At 47.6% G+C, this 17,290-nt stretch overlaps 1 protein-coding gene, 2 long non-coding RNA genes and 1 pseudogene across 4 annotated transcripts in view; 3 read left to right on the top strand and 1 right to left on the bottom strand.

Moving 5' to 3' along the window:
- The window catches only part of ANXA3 (annexin A3), a 32,837-nt gene extending 30,845 nt beyond the window's left edge, over positions 1–1,992 (top strand). The window contains exon 13 of the mRNA XM_081877167.1: positions 1,518–1,992. Within this exon, the coding sequence (XP_081733293.1) occupies positions 1,518–1,577 (60 nt within the window). The 3' untranslated portion in view covers positions 1,578–1,992. The remainder of the gene's footprint in view (positions 1–1,517) is intronic.
- The window catches only part of LOC309350463, a 597,274-nt gene that overhangs the window by 64,531 nt on the left and 515,453 nt on the right, over positions 1–17,290 (bottom strand). The window lies entirely within an intron of this gene.
- On the top strand, positions 477–954 carry LOC309350386 (small ribosomal subunit protein eS25 pseudogene; annotated as a pseudogene). Its single transcript has one exon. The product of its transcript is annotated as a small ribosomal subunit protein eS25 pseudogene (transcript).
- Positions 3,173–5,691, top strand: LOC309350460. The gene is made up of 3 exons (XR_014160399.1): positions 3,173–3,456; positions 3,798–5,084; positions 5,568–5,691. It is a non-coding gene; the product is annotated as an uncharacterized lncRNA (long non-coding RNA).

Here is a 17,290-nt window from a genome sequence, read left to right as displayed (position 1 = left end):
AATGCTGCCTATTGGAGAGGTTTGTGAGAAGGTGAAATGACTGGCCAAAACGTGACTTCGCTCAAGATGCTGAGTGCTCTTCCGAGACAGCATAAGTGAACACACTGCTAAATGTTTAAGTACTTTCCTGAACTGGGACATGAGCATAGAATCCCTGAGAACCTTTGCTATCATTTTTTTTAAAGCAAGTTTCTGGTCCTCAGTGATGTGAAAACGTCACATACGAAATCGTGGCAGGCAGCTCTGCAGAAGCTTTCCCACTCACAGGCACAGGAGTGTCTGAAGCTTTATTTTCGGTCACCCAAAAGCTAGCCTCTTGCGCCCCCCCCCCAGATGCAAAAGAGGGACTTTTCAGTCTTTGTGCAAAAGAGGGACTTTCAGCCAGTCTAGCTTGTCATGCTGATCTGCGCCACTAGGAAAGGTCGCAAGAGCCCTGTGTCCTCTATGCATTTTCTGCATATCAAAAAATAAAATAAAATATGAAGATGCTCTTCTGGCCGGAAGTCGCTGAGGGAGAAGCAGCGACGGTAGCCGCTCCGACTGCACCATGACGCCAAAGGACGATAAGAAGAAGGAGGACGCGGGCAAGTCGGCCAAGAAGGACAAGGACCCCGTCAACAAGTCCAGCGGAAAAGCCAAGAAGAAGAAGTGGTCCAAAGGGAAAGTAAGAGACAAGTTGAACAACCTTGTTCTGTTTGACAAAGCTACTTATGACAAGCTGTGCAAGGAGGTGCCAAACTACAAACTCATCACACCTGCTGTGGTCTCTGAAAGGCTGAAGATTCGAGGCTCCTTGGCTAGAGGAACTTCTCAGCAAAGGCCTAATCAAACTGGTGTCCAAGCACAGAGCACAGGTCATCTACACCCAAAACACCAAGGTGGGTGATGCACCAGCTGCTGGGAAGGACATATAAAAGGTTCTTGGGAGGTTTTTAGACTCTGTAAATGACTAAAATAATTTGAACTCCTGGGGGAAAAAATGAAGATGCTTTAAAACTGTAACCACCACTACAAAAATAAAAAATAAAACTCAAAGTAAATATTACAGGTGGTGGAAATCTGTGTGAGAGCAACCATGTTTGCATATGCAGATGCCCGTGAGTGGAAAAGCTGAGGCTTCCTTGAGCCTGCGGATAGACAGACTGCGGAGACAAGCTCTCTGCCCAGATGTCTGCTGATAATGAGGGCCTCCCCGGGCTATCATGTTGAGTGGAAAACAAGCTCAGCTGTTAACTTGGTGGTTTTATGGGGGATCCAGATGTCCTTTTTAAAGGTTTCCTTTCACCAGCACACTCTCTATAGCAGCAGCGTTCTCTTGCTAGACAGGAAAGCCTTTGCGCAGTTTAACGGTCCCCCCATGGCCTGGGTCTTGCTCTATGGCATGATGTGGCCTGGCAGCCATAACTGCGGCGCAGTGCTGCTTTTGTCTATAAATGGATTTAAGAGAACGTTAAGAGATTGAAATGTGCCTCTTTAATGTGGCTTCCTGGCTGTTTTTTGTTTTACCCCCTTTGCAGTCTGACACTTCTGGGGATTATGAGGCCACATTGCTCAGGATCTGCGGTGGAGATGACTGATGGGGATGAAGTCCGGGCCGAAGCACCAAGCCCTGGAGTTTCCTGCTTTGCTCTGCAGTCCTTTTCTGCGGAGTTTCTGAATGTTTAAACGAGTGTAAAATTGCCACCGCGTTTTCTTTATTGCTTTCTCAATTAGGCTCCGTAACAAGCAGATGCTTATTTTAGCACCTCCCTCCAGGCAATCGATGACATTTGCCGCCACACACGCTGCGCCGTTGGATGAAACCTGTGCCCAAAATTTGTACGGGCCAGATCTGCTGGCGCTAAAGAAATCGTTGATGCCCGTGAGGTTGGAACCTGCCTAGATATATGAAAGATATAAATCAATGAGTTGTATATAACCAGTATCTAGCGCTCTCTCTCTCACGATTTGAATACAGCTTCCCCCTGCCAAAAAAAATCCTTTACCCCCATATTATTATTGCTTTTATATGCAAAGATCTAGCTTATCAGCACATGCTGCTGTTTTTTCTAAAGCATCGTGCAGCCATTGTGGTTTTCAAGCTGTATTGCAGAATCGATGTAGCTGACACTGACTTTATTATAAGTTAGATTCTTGGGGAGAGGGAGAGAGGAAGGCTGGCAATAAGGAAGTGGCCCACTGCCAACGGGCAACACATTTTGAGTAAGTAAATAAGTAAATTTTTATTTATACCCCGCCCTCCCTGGCCAAGGCCGGGCTCAGGGTGGCTATCATCAAATGTCAAGTACAGTGGTACGCGGGTTACATACGCTTCAGGTTACAGACGCTTCACGTTACAGACTCCGCTAACCCAGAAATAGTACCTCAGGTTAAGAACTTTGCTTCAGGATGAGAACAGAAATTGTGCAGAAACAGCGGGAGGCCCCATTAGCTAAAGTGGTGCTTCAGGTTAAGGACAGTTTCAGATTAAGAACAGACCTCCAGAACGAATTAAGTTCTTAACCTGATGTACCATTGTACATTAAAACACAATCAAACAATTGATTAAAATACAGCTTAAAAATTAGAATCAGGATAAAATTAAATGACTGCCCATGAAATTACAACCATAGGGGTCGGGAACCTCAAGTATTCATCAGAGCCGGCTATCCATGTTGGTTCCACATGAGCCGATAAAAGGGCCAAAGATAACTTACAGGGTCCCATAGATGGGGGGAGTCAAACTGGGCCTGGACCGAAGGCCAGGCAGAACAGCTCAGTCTTGCAGGCACTGCAGAAGGATATCAAGTCCCTCAGGGCCCTGGTCTCCTGCGATAGGGCGTTCCACCAGGCTGGGGCCAAAGCCAAAAAGGCCTTGGTCCTGGTTGAGGCCAGTTTAACCTCCTTGAGGCCCAGGACCTCCAAGACATTATTATTTGCGGACCGTAAGGTCCTCGCGGGGCATACCAGGAGAGGCGGTCCCGTAAGTACGAGGGTCCCAGGCCGTATAGGGCTTTAAAGGTTAAAACCAGCACCTTAAACCTGACCCTGTACTCCACCGGGAGCCAGTGCAGCTGTTCTAGCACTGGATTAATGTGGTCCCACGGCAAGGAGGAGAGAGAATACAAGTTGCCTGGTTCAGTTGCATGCCGGAGGCCTCAGGTCCACACCCTGATGTCTCCAGTTAGAAACACCTCCTGGAAAATCCTGCCTTCCAGAGTTGTGGGACTCCAGCTCCCATCGTCCCTGACCATTGGCCATTCAGACTGGGAGCGATGGGAGTTGGTAGTCCCGACAACATCTGGAGGGCCACACGTTTCCCATCCCTGGCTTGCCAGAAGTACATGTGAAAAGGATCTGGGGGTCTTAAGTAGATCGCACGAGACAACAATGTGATGCAGCAGCAAAAAAAAGCTAATGCAATTCTAGACTGCATCAACGGTGTTCAGATCCAGTCTAGTGTTCGGATCAAGGGAAGTCCTAAAGGTAAAGGGACCCCTGACCATTAGGTCCAGTCGTGACCGACTCTGGGGTTGCGGCGCTCATCTTGCTTTACTGGCCGAGGGAGCCAGCGTACAGCTTCCGGGTCATGTGGCCAGCAGGACTAAGCTGCTTCTGGCGAACCAGAGCAGTGCACGGAAACACCATTTACCTTTCCACTGGAGTGGTACCTATTTATCTACTTGCACTTTGAATTGCTTTCAAACTGCTAGGTGGGCAGGAGCTGGGACCGAGCAACGGGAGCTCACCCCGTTACGGGGATTCGAACCGCCGACCTTCTGATCGGCAAGTCCTAGGCTCTGTGGTTTAACCCACAGCGCCTAATACTGCTGTATTCTGCCTTGGTCAGACCACGCCCAGAGTACTGCGTACAGTTCTGGGTGCCACAATTTAAGAAGGATATTGAGAAGCTGGAATGCATGCAGAAGAGAGTAGCTAAGATGATAAAGCATTTGGAAACCAAGCCTTGTGAAGAATGGTTGAGGGAGTTGGGTATGTTTAGCCAGAAAAAGAGGAGACTAAGAGGGAGATGTGATCGCCATCTTCAAATATCTAAAGGGCTGTCACATGGAAGATGAAACAGGCTTCTTTTCTCCTGCTCTCAAACCAATGGTTTCACGTTACAAGGAATGAGATTCCAGCTAAACATCATTCATAACTTTCTGGCAATAAGAGCTGTTCAGCTGTGCAGCAGTCTCCCTCTGAAGGTTGTGGACTCTCCTTCCTTGGGGGTTTTTAAGCAGAGGTTGGGTGGCCATCTGTCATGGCTACTTTGGCTGAGATTCCTGCATTGCAGGGGGTTGGACTAGATGTCCCTCAGGGTCCCTTCCAACTCTACAGTTCTGTGATTCAGGATGCTGAACCCAGATATTGTTAGGAGGAGAAAAGTTGGGAAGGAAATGGATCTTCTTGATACACATAGAGTATTCCAGACCTCATTATCACAGGCTTTTTCAGACAAGTTCGTCAGAATTAGGGTTATCTTTGCAGAAGCCCGTGCTTAGTCCTCTTTCCTTAACCTATTCCTGGTGCCAAGGTTTCAGATCTGAAACACCTGTACAGTGGTACCTCAGGTTACAGACGCTTCAGTTTACATACGCTTCAGGTTACAGACTCCACTAACCCAGAAATAGTACCTCGGGTTAAGAACTTTGCTTCAGGATGAGAACAGAAATCATGCAGTGGCGGCGGCCCCATTAGCTAAAGTGGTACCTCAGGTTAAGAACAGTTTCAGGTTAAGAAGGGACCTCCAGAACGAATTAAGTTCTTAACCCAAGGTACCACTGTAGTTTTAAAGGTGCCACTGAGCTTGTGCAGAGTGCTTTCTACCTTACGATAAGAAATCACACACACACAGAAGAGACCCTCACATACCTAGGGGTGATGCAAGAAGATCTTGTAGGCCAGAGGGCAATGAGTTGCAGGTTTGAATGGCCACCACCTCTAAACAGGGACAATAATGCCTGCAATTAAAGTAGAAATACCTGCCAGAAACAAGGGAGGTTAAAGAAGAGCTAAGGAGAGTGTTGGGTGGCCTGGAGCAAAATCCAGGAGGAAGCTTGTTCTGCTCCCAATTCATTTCAGTTGGGGCTGGGACCATAGCTGTCAACTTACAGATTTGAAAATAAGAGACCAGCAGCCTCGAAAATAAGGGATCAGCAGCCAAAATAAGGGTTTTTAGTCAACAAGCAGCCAAACGAAGCCTCAAGCGGTGGTTCCCACAGCGCAGCAACCCGGCAAAGGGGATGCAGCAAGGAAAACCACCATCAGCTCTCCGCTGGGAAGCGCTGAGCAAAGGCGAGTCCCCAGGCAACGCGGCCAATTTGATCGGCACAAGACATGCAAGCTCCACCCCCCAGTCGTTCTTAGACTCCTTATTGGGTGAACAACGCAGCCAAGCAACACAGTTGGAGCCTCCCTCCTCCCTGGCCGGCAGGGAGGGAGGGAGGGAGAGGAGCTGCTTCCTTTGAAACCCAGGAAATTGAAGGGACATCATCAATAAGGGACAGCAGCGGGACACGACACTGGGATAAGGGACTTTCCCGCCAAATAAGGGATGGTTGACAGCTATGGCTGGGACACAGGAGTCTTTCCTGTTGAGTTATACACCCCATGTGTGCTTGTGGGGGCTGCGTACACTTTGGTCCAAGATAAAGACACAGTCCAAATTCCCCCCTCCCCTGGTCCTCTGCAAACTGTAGAGGAAAAACAGAAGTTGCTGCTATACCGCAGTTAAACTGCTTCTCCTTTTTCTTCTTCTCTGTTTCGCACTTCCAACTTCCTCCTCTTGCAGCTGTGGCCACCAGACCTTTGGGTTAGATCTCACTTGTCACCACCGAGGAGCGCGAAGGATTGGGGGGGGGGGTTGTCTTACTGTTGCAGCCAGTTTCTTTCACATTTTGCAAGCTGTTTCTTCTCTCCCCACCCCCCACGGCAATGTTTTCCCTGCCCGCCCACTCCCAAATTATCATTCCAGGCTGGGGGAATCAGAGCAAGCCTTAGCAGTGGCAAAACAGCATTCTCTCTCTTCCTAACGCTAAATGAAATTTGTTGGCAGCAATCAGATGTTCCTTTCATGAGTTGCCACCAGGTGGCAGCATGCTTGTGGGTTAATCCTGTTTTCAGGCTCCTCTGCTATATTAAGCAAAAAGTATTTGTAGCAATGAAGTTTTTCCTAGACTACCACTTTAGAGGGGTGTTTGGGGAGGGGTCGTACCTCTGGTGAGGGACACATCATGCTCCTCCTAGGCTAGTTTGTCCACCTTTGGTCCACACCTTGCACTCAGCTCCTACCTGTGGCTCCTAGAAGCTGTCAGCGTACGACAGTGGCCACACCTGAGAAACGGCTTCGACTGGCCAGCCTTACATATTGCTCTGCCTTCCTGTCAACCACATCCACCAGGCCAAGAATGGACCACCAGTCTAGGACCTCTCTACACACTTCCCAGGCTTGCACCCTGAGGAGGTCACTTTGCTGCTTCTAACACAGTAGTTTGACTTCACCCTTGGAAGCACGCTCCATTGTCTCTCGAGACAGTCGAATGCCAACAAAAACACTCCAGTGGTGTGGCTGGGCTACATGTTACACTTTCCCAGGGATTCTACTGAAACGGGCATGCTTGAGATGAGCTCTTCGCCCCAGGGCTGGCTCGATCTATGCCGGTTCCTTATCCTGCCGGCTTCTTGTGGGTAGGGGTGCAAGGCATGAGATTTCCTCTGCCAGAGATTTCAGAACTTGTAGCCCATCAGGTAATGAGGTGGTCTGGGCTAGCAGGAGCTGATGGAAGCTGTAGTTCAAAATAGCCGGAGGCCACAAAGTTGGTGAAAGCTTGGCTTAGATTGTGTGCTGCAGGGACCTCAAAGCAGCCAACCTCGGTGGTGTTGCTTTTCTGCAAGATTCTTCTCTTTTGGGGCTTGCAAGGCAATGTCAATTAAGACGCTGCCCTGATTAGGACAGAGCGCTGGGAATAGATTTGTGCGAGGTTTCCCTTTATGAATGGCCCTAATAACACCGACGGAAGCAGCGCACTGGAGCACAGCTTTGAATGGGGGAGCATCCTTGATAGGAACAAAAGCAGCTGCGGGTGGGAGGGTGGTCAGCAAGTGCCACTCATATAAATGTCTTTGCTCAACTCATCATCAGGGCCATATTCCCTCATGGGCAGCCTTTTGGGGGCCACATGCCAGGGGCGGGCGAGCAGTAAATCATGCAGAGAATGTTCGAGTTAACTCCAAAGTAGGATCTGCACAAGGGACATGGGTGGTGCTGTGGGTTAAACCACAGAGCCTAGGACTTGCCGATCAGAAGGTCGGCAGTTCGAATCCCCGTGACGGGATGAGCTCCCATTGTTAAAGAGCTCTTTAAAAGGTTTATGGAGTGAGTGCAGAGCAAAGGCCTCGCCGTTCCGTATCAAAACTCCATAAACAGAAGTTTTCCACAAGCTGGTTTGAGAATTACCAATAGTCCAAGATGTCAAATATTCCGTCTTACTTCCTTTTAGGCCGCACTAGACATTATGGCAGGGGCGCGGGTGGCACTCTTTGGTTAAACCACAGAGCCTTGGACTTGCCGATCAGAAGGTTGGCAGTTTGAATCCCCACAACAGGGTGAGCTCCCATTGCTCAGTCCCAGCTCCTGCCAACCTAGCAGTTTGAAAGCACGTCAAAGTGCAAGTAGATAAATAGGTACCACTCTGGCAGGAAGGTAAACAGTGTTTCCGTGCACTGCTCTGGTTCGCCAGAAGCGGCTTAGTCATGCTGGCCACATGACCTGGAAGCTGTACGCAGGCTCCTTCGGCCAGTAAAGCGCGATGAGTGCCGCAACCCCAGAGTCGGTCACGACTGGACCTAATGGTCAGGGGACCCTTTACCTTTACAGGATCTGCACAGGAATGTCAGGCCTAATGGGCACAGCAACTCAGGTCTTGCCCCTGTGAACCAGTTGCTGAACCTGCCCACCTGTCTAAGTCCTCTCCAGGGCTTTCCCCAAGGAGACGGTGCCCGCCTGCAGCTAACCTCACCTCCGCCTTTTTCATGCCTCTTCTGGTGCTGGGAGACAAGCAGGGAGGGAAGTTTGTCACAGCAGAAGAGGGAGCCACGCATGGCTCCCGGACTCATCTCTGCCTCTTGGCCTCCCTCCTCCCTTGCTTCAGTTTCCGATCCTGATTCCGGACTTCTTTCTGCCACAGACTTCCCCAGCTCACTAAGCCCTGCCACCTCTCCAACTTTTTTTTAAAAAATAATATTTATTAAGGGTTTAAGGATTACAAAAAGGAAAAGAGGAAAAAACAAAGTTTAACAAAACAAAACAATACAATACATTACAATAAAAAGCAAGAAAGGAGGAAAAAAAACCACAACGAGTATTCCCATAACTTATCTTTCATATACTTGTTTCACTGACCTCCTCACACCTCCCTTTTTTTGTATTCTAGTTCGGTTAGCTATTTCAGCAAATCCTTTCCATCTTTCTCAGTTTTTGCCCAATAATTTGTCTTGACACAATCTAACCTTTCTTTCCCCCCTTTGGCCAATTAACAACCTATTTTTACTTAATCCTTTATAACATTTCTGCTAAAGCCATATAACTTTGTTCCAACATCCTTCTAACATTCATTAATTTTACAATGTTTCTGTAAATAGTCTTTAAATTTCTTCCAATCTTCTTCCACCGACTCTTCTCCCTGGTCTCGGATTCTGCCAGTCATTTCCGCCAGTTCCATGTAGTCCATCAATTTCATCTGCCATTCTTCCCGGGTGGGTAGATCTTGTGTCTCTCCAACTTTCAAAGCCTCTTCTCCCTCTGACCACTGATTGTTGTCCCACCACCAATCCCCGGGCTCTGAGCCTTCTTCCCATTGGGGTTCCCCAGCTGGTTCCTCCCAACCAATCCACGACAGTAGGTGGGGCCAGGTGCAAATGTGGGTGGGACAATGGAGGTGGCCTGTACAGCAGCCTGCATTCCAATACGATATTTATTGTCATTGCCCCATACAGAACAACGAAATTGAAAAAATTCTACATCAGACATTCAAAAACCAACAAGCTATCCCAGCCTGGTTAGCCCTCTAAAAACTCTGATACCCCATAATTAAATACAATATACTCCCATAGAGACTACCTTACACTACATTTAAAATCAAAATCGCATTTGGCTAGAAACTGTTTCTCATGCGGCTAGTCCTAGTCTTTATAACCCCGTACTTTCTTCCAGAAGGCAGAAGCTGAAAGAGATCATTTCCGGGGTGTGCACTATCCTGCGCTATCTCTGCAGTTTTCTTATGGCACCTGGAAGCATAGATTTGATCCAAGCTGGGAAGAGTGCACCCAATTATTCTCTCCGCAGTCTTTACAACCCTGGACAGCATTGTTTTTTCCCTGACCGTGCAGCTCCCAAACCACACAGAGAGACCATAAGTTAATACACTCTCAACAGTACAATGGTAGAATGCCATCAACAGGCATTTTCCAACCATGCAAAAAAACCCAACAACCTTGGATGTTCTTATATGCACACCACCACCCCCCATCATCTTCCCTTCCGGCAGCCAAGAAGCATGGTCAGAGTTTAAGGACATGGTCTGGGGGGAAACCTTGAGCCCTGTAGGGCTGCATTTGGCCACCAGCCCTGAGCTTTTCCCAACCCCTCTCTTACGGTTTTGGCTGCCATGTTCTGACTAGCTCAGGTGCTTCTGAATGGGACTTGACAAGCTCTAGGATTTCACATCACTCAGTGGCCATTAGCCATGGCAGCTAAATGAAACTTTCATGGTTCAAGGCAGTATGGCTCCTGAGCTGGTTGCAACTAAAAAGGGGATAGCCATTGCTTTCAGGCCTTCTGAGTTTTCCAGAGACCTTGAGTTAAGGATATAAGAAAAGCTGTCCTATATTAGGCCAGAAATCAATCTAACCCAGTATTCTGCTTCCACCTGTGGCCAGCCCAATACCTCGGGGAAGCCCAAATGCAGGGGGAAATGGAGGTGTAGAGGTGTCATTCCCCAGCAACTCCTATATGGAGAAATGCTTTGTCTACAGCAGGAGAGTCGGTTCAGCTATCAGGACAAAGGTTGCTTTCAGACAGGTGTTTATTGTTTGCGTTTGGGGCCGCAGGAGGTCACCATCAGGGATGGGCAAGAAAGGTGCTTCAACCTGCATCTAAAGAGAGATCTGGTAAACTTGCAATTTCTGAACCAATATGTGAACTGGAAAACAGCCTTCCTCCGACCTTCATGCACCTCTGAATTTTGCAAGGCAGTCCCCCAGCCAACTAATGTGTACGAAAAATGTATATACTCAGAAAATTGCTCGCTGGTGCAATTGGCAAAGGAATGGCAAGATGTCTAAAAAGCATACACCAGAAAGCGCAATACGGCTGTAACATTTTGCACTAGGGAAATGAACACAAATGTTTGAGTTGTGCTTGGTGGGCAGCGGGGGGGGGGGGGACACTTGCCGAAACTCTAGCCCATGAGTAGGCAAACTAAGGCCCGGGGGGCCAGACCCAGCCCAATCGCCTTCTAACTCCGGCCCGCGGACAGTCTGGGAATCAGCGTGTTTTTACACGAGTACAATGTGTCCTTTATTTAAAATGCATCTCTGGGTTATTTGTGGGGCCTGCCTGGTGTTTTTACATGCGTAGAATGTGTGTTTTTATTTAAAATGCATCTCTGGATTATTTGTGGGGCATAGGAATTTGTTCATTTTTTTTCTTTTCAAAATATAGTCCGGCCCTCCACAAGGTCTAAGGGACAGTGGACCAGCCTCCTGCTGAAAAAAATTGCTGACCCCTGCTCTAGCCTAGTTTGAAAAGTTTCCTTTTCCACAAAAACCCACAACTGTTCCCCCACCCATTCCGAGTTTCTTAGTAGCCTGGTTTTATGGGAAAGGCTACAGAAGCCCCTTTTTTGGTGGTGGTTAAACCAGTGGTTAGAAGGGATGCGGGTGGAGCTGTGGGTTAAGCCACAGAGCCTAGGACTTGCTGATCAGAAGGTCAGCGGTTCGAATCCCCGCAACGGGGTGAGCTCCCGTTGCTCGGTCCCAGCTCCTGCCCACCTAGCAGTTTGAAAGCAATTCAAAGTGCAAGTAGATAAATAGGTACCACTCCAGTGGAAAGGTCATGACCACATGACCCGGAAGCTGTAAGCCAGCTCCCTCGGCCAATAAAGCGAGATGAGTGCCGGAACCCCAGAGTTGGTCACGACTGGAACTAATGGTCAGGGGTCCCTTTACCTTTACTTTAAACCAGTGGATGCCAAAACCATTGCAAACCATGCTGAGATCTATCTTGTCCCCACACATTCTTTGAAGGTCAGCATATTGCCAGAGCTTTGCTTTATGGTTGTATCTGTTGCAGGGGAAACCATCCGTTATGATTTCCTCCTTCTTCCCGTTCCCCCGAACAGCTCGGGGTGTTCTCCTGAAGGGCGACCACGGTCTTCGTCCAAGGACAGCACAGCTTTTTCTCGCTGGGCCAGATTGTCCTGGAAAGCACCAGGCCGTACAGAAGAGGCTCACACAGAGACACCAGTGTTGGCGGCGGAGAGAGTCACTTGTCAAGGACAAAAGTGGTTGGCAGAGCCTTAATAAGTCGGGATTCGGAGATCTGCCAAGGAAAGCAATTCCTTTTGTGGCTTGCGCAACCTTGCGCTAGCAGCGCCGCTTGCGTCCGCCCGGTGATGGCCATCTGAACGCAGCCTTCTCTGCCAGTGGGGAAGAGAAAAGGGCTACTCAGCGAATTGCTTAATGAGCTACTATACCGGGAGCGGCAGTGTGGTGGGTGAGGGGAGAGCCGGGCGGATTGCGCAGGGTTCATGTCATAAAGCCAACTTTCCCTTGCAGTAGTTGGAATCTGGCACTTCAGGCGACAAAAAGGGGTTTTTCACCGCGGTAGCCGGGCTGGAATTATCCCATTCTCCACCCCCACCCACCCCGCATTCTTCCTTTCAGTGTAAAGTCCCTCGGCTGACGAGGAGCGACCTACAAAAGAGTCTTTTTCATGCCTCGGATACAAGAGTCTGCCTTGAAATTCCACCCACTCATTGTTACAGAAATCCCTGGATTAGATACATTTGCTCAGAGGCGCAGGCTCACTTCTGCAGCAAAATCCCCTGACAGTTAATGAAGTCAAAACAAGTGGAGCATTGCAGCAGATGCACATGAAATCTTAATTACTTTCCTAGATTATTATTTTTCTGTTGGAGATGGGGTGTGTGTGGCTTTTTTCCCTCTCCCATCCAGCCAGTCCTGCTTTTCACGGGGAATATTTTTCCCAAGATAAGCAGGTGAGGCAACTCTCTGACTGTCGTTACAGCACTGGATTTTTAGGCAAATCAGCTAAACATACCAAATTGAAAGATAGGAGTTCCTGCATGGTGACTGGGCCAAGTTTTCATTTCGTATTGTTTCATGTCATTCATTTCATTCCATACATTTATCCTCTTTTTGAGACACTCCCCACAAAAAGTCTTATATTCCGTCACCAGAATATGAACACATTTAAAATACGCAATCCAGCAAAATAATTGAAACCAGGACAAAAACTAATAGTACCTTGTCCTTCCTCAATATAGTCCCCCTGGCTTATACTGACAGTCAATACCAGCCAAAAGATCCCATTCCTTTGGCTTGGAATCAACTTGATCCCTTCCCCCTCTTTCCTTTCTCCTTCTGTGATGGAACTCCTATTTGGGGACCTCCCTTGCTTTTTTCTGGCCCACGTAGGACCAGTCTGGATAGTTTGCCTTGGTGAAAGATTTGACGTTTTCATCCCCCAAAAGTTTTTGATTTGAGTTTCTACTGAAATGAGGCTACATTTTAATGTTGTACAGTGGTGCCTCGCAAGACGAAATTAATCCGTTCCGTGAGGCTCTTCGTCTAGCGGTTTTTTCGTCTTGCGAAGCAAGCCCATTGACAGCTTAGCGGATTAGTGCTATTAGCGGTTTAGCGGCTTTTAGCAGATCAGCTGATAAGCGGCTTAGCAGCTTAGGAAAAGGGGGAAAGGGGGGGGAACCCGCAGGAACCCGCAAGACATTTCGTCTTGCGAAGCAAGTCCATAGGGAAATTTGTTTTGCGAAGCGCCTCCAAAACGGAAAACCCTTTCGTCTAGCGGGTTTTCCGTCTTGCGAGGCATTCGTCTTGCGGGGCACCACTGTATTTTAATCTTGTTTTTAAGTTGTATTTTAATCAATTGTTTTTATGCTTGGTGTTAGCTGCCCTGAGCCCCGGTCTTGGCTGGGGAGGGCGAGGTATAAATAAGTTGTTGTTGTTGTTGTTGTTGCTATTGCAGCAGCTCAGGGTGCAGAACACTTTTTAACTTGAGTGTCACATTGCTTTCTGAGCAACCTCTCACACACCACACCCCTAGTGGGTGGGGCAGAGACAAAAGTGGGTGGGGCAAGGGATGTAAATTTTACATTTGCATAGGCTGCTAGTTTACACCCCCCCCCCCTCTCTGTTCTCCAGCCAGACAAGCAAGGGGTAGGAGCAGAGCTCAGGAACAATGCTTTGGGGATTTCCTTCATACACACCTGGTTGGTCGCTGTGACAACAGGATGCTGAACCAGATGGGCCATTGGGCTGATCCAGACTCTTCTTGGGTTTGGAAAAGGCAACCCAAATGATCTAGGGAATGGGACAACTGCCTTATGAAGAATGGTTGCAGCGTTTGGGACTTTTCGGTTTAGAGAAAAGACGAGTTTGAGGTGACACAACAGAAGTTTATGAAATTATGCACAGTGCTGAGAAAGGGCCGAGAGAAAAGCTCTTCTCGTAACGCTGGAATTTGCAGACATCCAATGGGGCTGAATGTTGCAAGATTCACAGCAGATAAAGTATTTATGGGACCGCATCTCCTGGTATGCCCCGCAGAGGACCTTAAAGTCCATGAATAACCATAGTTTAGAGGTTCTGGGCCCTAAGGAAGTCAGACTATCCTCCACCAGGAACAGGGCCTTTTCAGTGATGGCTCCAACCAGGTGGAATGCTCTGTCCCATGAGACTAGGGCCCTTCAGGATTTAACCTCCTTCCGCTGGGCCTGTAAGACAGAGATATTCCACCTGGCCTTTAATTTGAATTCAGCCTGATATTTTATTTCCCTTCTCTTTCCCCCCTCCCCTTTTATGAAGATCACCCACTCTGAGAACCCACAACTAATTCTCCCCTGGCCTCCTCCCTGGCCCAAGTAGGACTAATTCAGCCAGCTAGCCCTGGGGATTATCTAATGCTTATTAGATGGATTTCCCATAAACTGATTTCTGAACTTTGAGTTTTATGGTTATTCATGTTTTTATACTGTATTTTATGCTGCTTTTACAATTAAGCGTTTTAAATTTGTTTGTTTTTTTAATTTAAAATATAACGTTATTGAATAATACAATCAAATTTCCAGACATATCTGCAAAAACACAATTATTTACGTATTTGCCAAACATAAACTGTGAAAGAAGATAAAGAGGAAGAAGAAATGAAAAAAGAAAAGGAAAAGAAAAGAAAAGAAAGTGCTGTTTTCTATAAACAGTAATTCCAAAATTACACTTACACACATTATAAAATACAAATCTTAATTAAAACATCTTAAAAGACTTCCACTTCCACACTTCTTTTGTTATTTAATTCTCCTTTACATCTGTTCTTCACTTCCATCCCTTTAGATCCCTTAGGATCTTCCATAATCCATTAAATTCTCTATATTCTTTAAAGAAGCATTTTAAATTTGGTGTTAGCCGCCCTGAGCCCGGATTTTGAACAGGGAAGGGCGGGGTATAAATAAAAAAATATTATTATAAAGTACGTCTTTACACAGTGCTTAGTAAAGCAGTGAAGCTCACTCTCCCGCAGGTCAGTCATGGCTACTTGGATGGCTTTAAAAGAACAAATTCATGGGAGAGAAGGATGTCAGTGGCTGCTAACTATGACGACTATGCTCTGATGCCATGATCAGGGACTGCAATGCTTCTGAATACCTGCTGCTAGAAATCACAGGAGGGGAGAGTGCACAAGTGCTTGAAACCTGCTTGCAGGTTCCCCACAGGCCAGTGTGGTGTAGTGGTTAAGAGCAGTGGACTCGTAATCTGGGGAACCGGGTTTTCTTCCCTGCTCCTCCACATGCAGCTGCTGGGTGACCTTGGGCCAGTCACACTTCTCTGAAGTCTCTCAGCCCCACTCACCTCACAGAGTGTTTGTTGTGGGGGAGGAAAGGAAAGGAGAATGTTAGCCACTTTGAGACTCCTTAGGGTAATGATAAAGCAGGATATCAAATCCAAACTCCTCCTCTTCTTTTTCTTCAAACCCAGGGCTCCCTGTTCCAAGACCACTCTGGCGGCACTAATATTCTTCCCCAGATTCAGCAGGCTGCTGTGACACATTTGTTGTTGTTTAGTCGTTTAGTCGTGTCCGACTCTTCGTGACCCCACGGACCAGAGCACGCCAGGCACTCCTGTCTTCCACTGCCTCCTGCAGTTTGGTCAGACTCATGCTGGTAGCTTCGAGAACACTGTCCAACCATCTCATCCTCTGTCGTCCCCTTCTCCTTGTGCCCTCCATCTTTCCCAACATCAGGGTCTTTTCCAGGGAGTCTTCTCTTCTCATGAGGTAGCCAAAGTATTGGAGCCTCAACTTCACAACCTGTCCTTCCAGTGAGACTCCTTAGGGTAGTGATAAAGAGGGAAATCAAGTCCGAACTACTACTACTACTCCTCCTCCTCCTCCTCCTCCTCCTCCTCTTCTTCTTCTTCTTCTTCTTCTTCTTCTTCTTCTTCTTCTGGTCGGCCACTGTGAGAAAAGGATGCTGGACAAGATGGGTCTTATTTTGTTCTTACGTTGTTTCCCAGTCGGCCTCTCTCCCTCCCTCCCTCTCCCTCTTAGCAAGGAGACTGGGCTGCCTGTTCTAGGCATGGACCTGATGGGCAGAAACTGAGTGCTTCCCCCTCCAGCTGTTGTTTGCAGAGTTTCTGTTTGGGGTCACCAGAAGAGGCGAGATGGAGGGAGCTGTTCCCAGCAGCTGTCTGTCTTCCAGCAGCCCTTGCTCAGCCCCACCTCTTGTCAGCACCCCCACAACTGGGTGGTTTTGTGTTACTAGATAGTAGCAGAGGAGGGAAGAGGGGGAGAAGGAGCTGTTTCAGTTTACCAGATGAAGAAACGATCCAAATGTTTTCTTAAACCGAGCCAGTTGTTGTTGTGTGTAAAAGCCACAACCATAGTACAAGATTATTATTATTTAAAAAGACTTATTTCAAATTGTTTCCCTTATTGTGTGTGCTTAAACTGTATCTCACATGCATGCATGTTGTCTCTTATGTATATATCGTGGGTAGGCAAACTAAGGCCTGGGGGCTGGATCCAGCCCAATCGCCTTCTAAATCTGGCCTGCAGATGGTCTGAGAATCAGCGTGTTTTTACATGAGTAGAATGTGTTCCTTTATTTAAAATGCATCTCTGGGTTATTTGTGGGGCATAGGAATTCGTTCATTTCCTCCCAAAAAAATATAGTCCGGCCCCCCACAAGGTCTGAGGGACAGTGGACCGGCTCCCTACTGAAAAAGTTTGCTGACTCCTGATATATACCCTACCTTTCCTCCAAATAAACTATCTTTCTTCCCTCCTCCATATTATCCTCAGGACAACCCTGTGAGGTAGGCTAGACTGAGAGATCCTTTCTGGCTCTAGGTCACCCAGTGAGCTTAATGGCTGAGTGGAAATTTGAACCCTGGTCTCCCAGGTTGTAGTCTGACACCCTAACCATTATTTATTTTTATTTATTAAATTTATCTACCGCCCTTCATGCAAAGGTGGTTCACAAGATTAAAAATACAGGAGAATAGCACAAAATAAATAGTTAAAGCAACAACAAAGGGAGCCTGGGCAGCGTGTCTGGAAGACAAGACCCACCCCCCACCTCCTTGGTCCCACTGATGTTGCCCAAAGGAAAGCAGAGCAAAAAGTTTGGCACCAGCTTGGTTTCAGGACTTTCTGGAAGGAGGGGTACAAGATGCCATCCAGCTGTTTTAGGGACTCCACTTTAGATTTGTGCAGGGTTTACTCCTTAGCCCTTTCTCCTCCCAAAAATATCCTGCAAGGCAGTAGAGGTTTAGGATCATAGTTTCCCTTCTCCTAGATGGGCTCCCTTCCCAGGTGGACAAGCCCCATCTGCCCCTCACTTCCCTTTACATCACATGCAGAAACTGCCCAGTTACCTGAATTTTGTAAGTGAAAAGTTGGCTATCCTAAAGAGGCAGCTGCACATTTGCCATAGTGTCTAGGTAAAGGTAAAGGGACCCCTGACCATTAGGTCCAGTCATGGCCGGCTCTGGAGTT

This window comes from Podarcis erhardii (genome assembly GCF_964252035.2).
Source record: "Podarcis erhardii genome assembly, chromosome: 9".
Lineage (NCBI taxonomy): Eukaryota > Metazoa > Chordata > Lepidosauria > Squamata > Lacertidae > Podarcis > Podarcis erhardii.
Note: the sequence above shows the minus strand (reverse complement) of the source record. Positions and strands in the feature narration are given on the sequence as shown.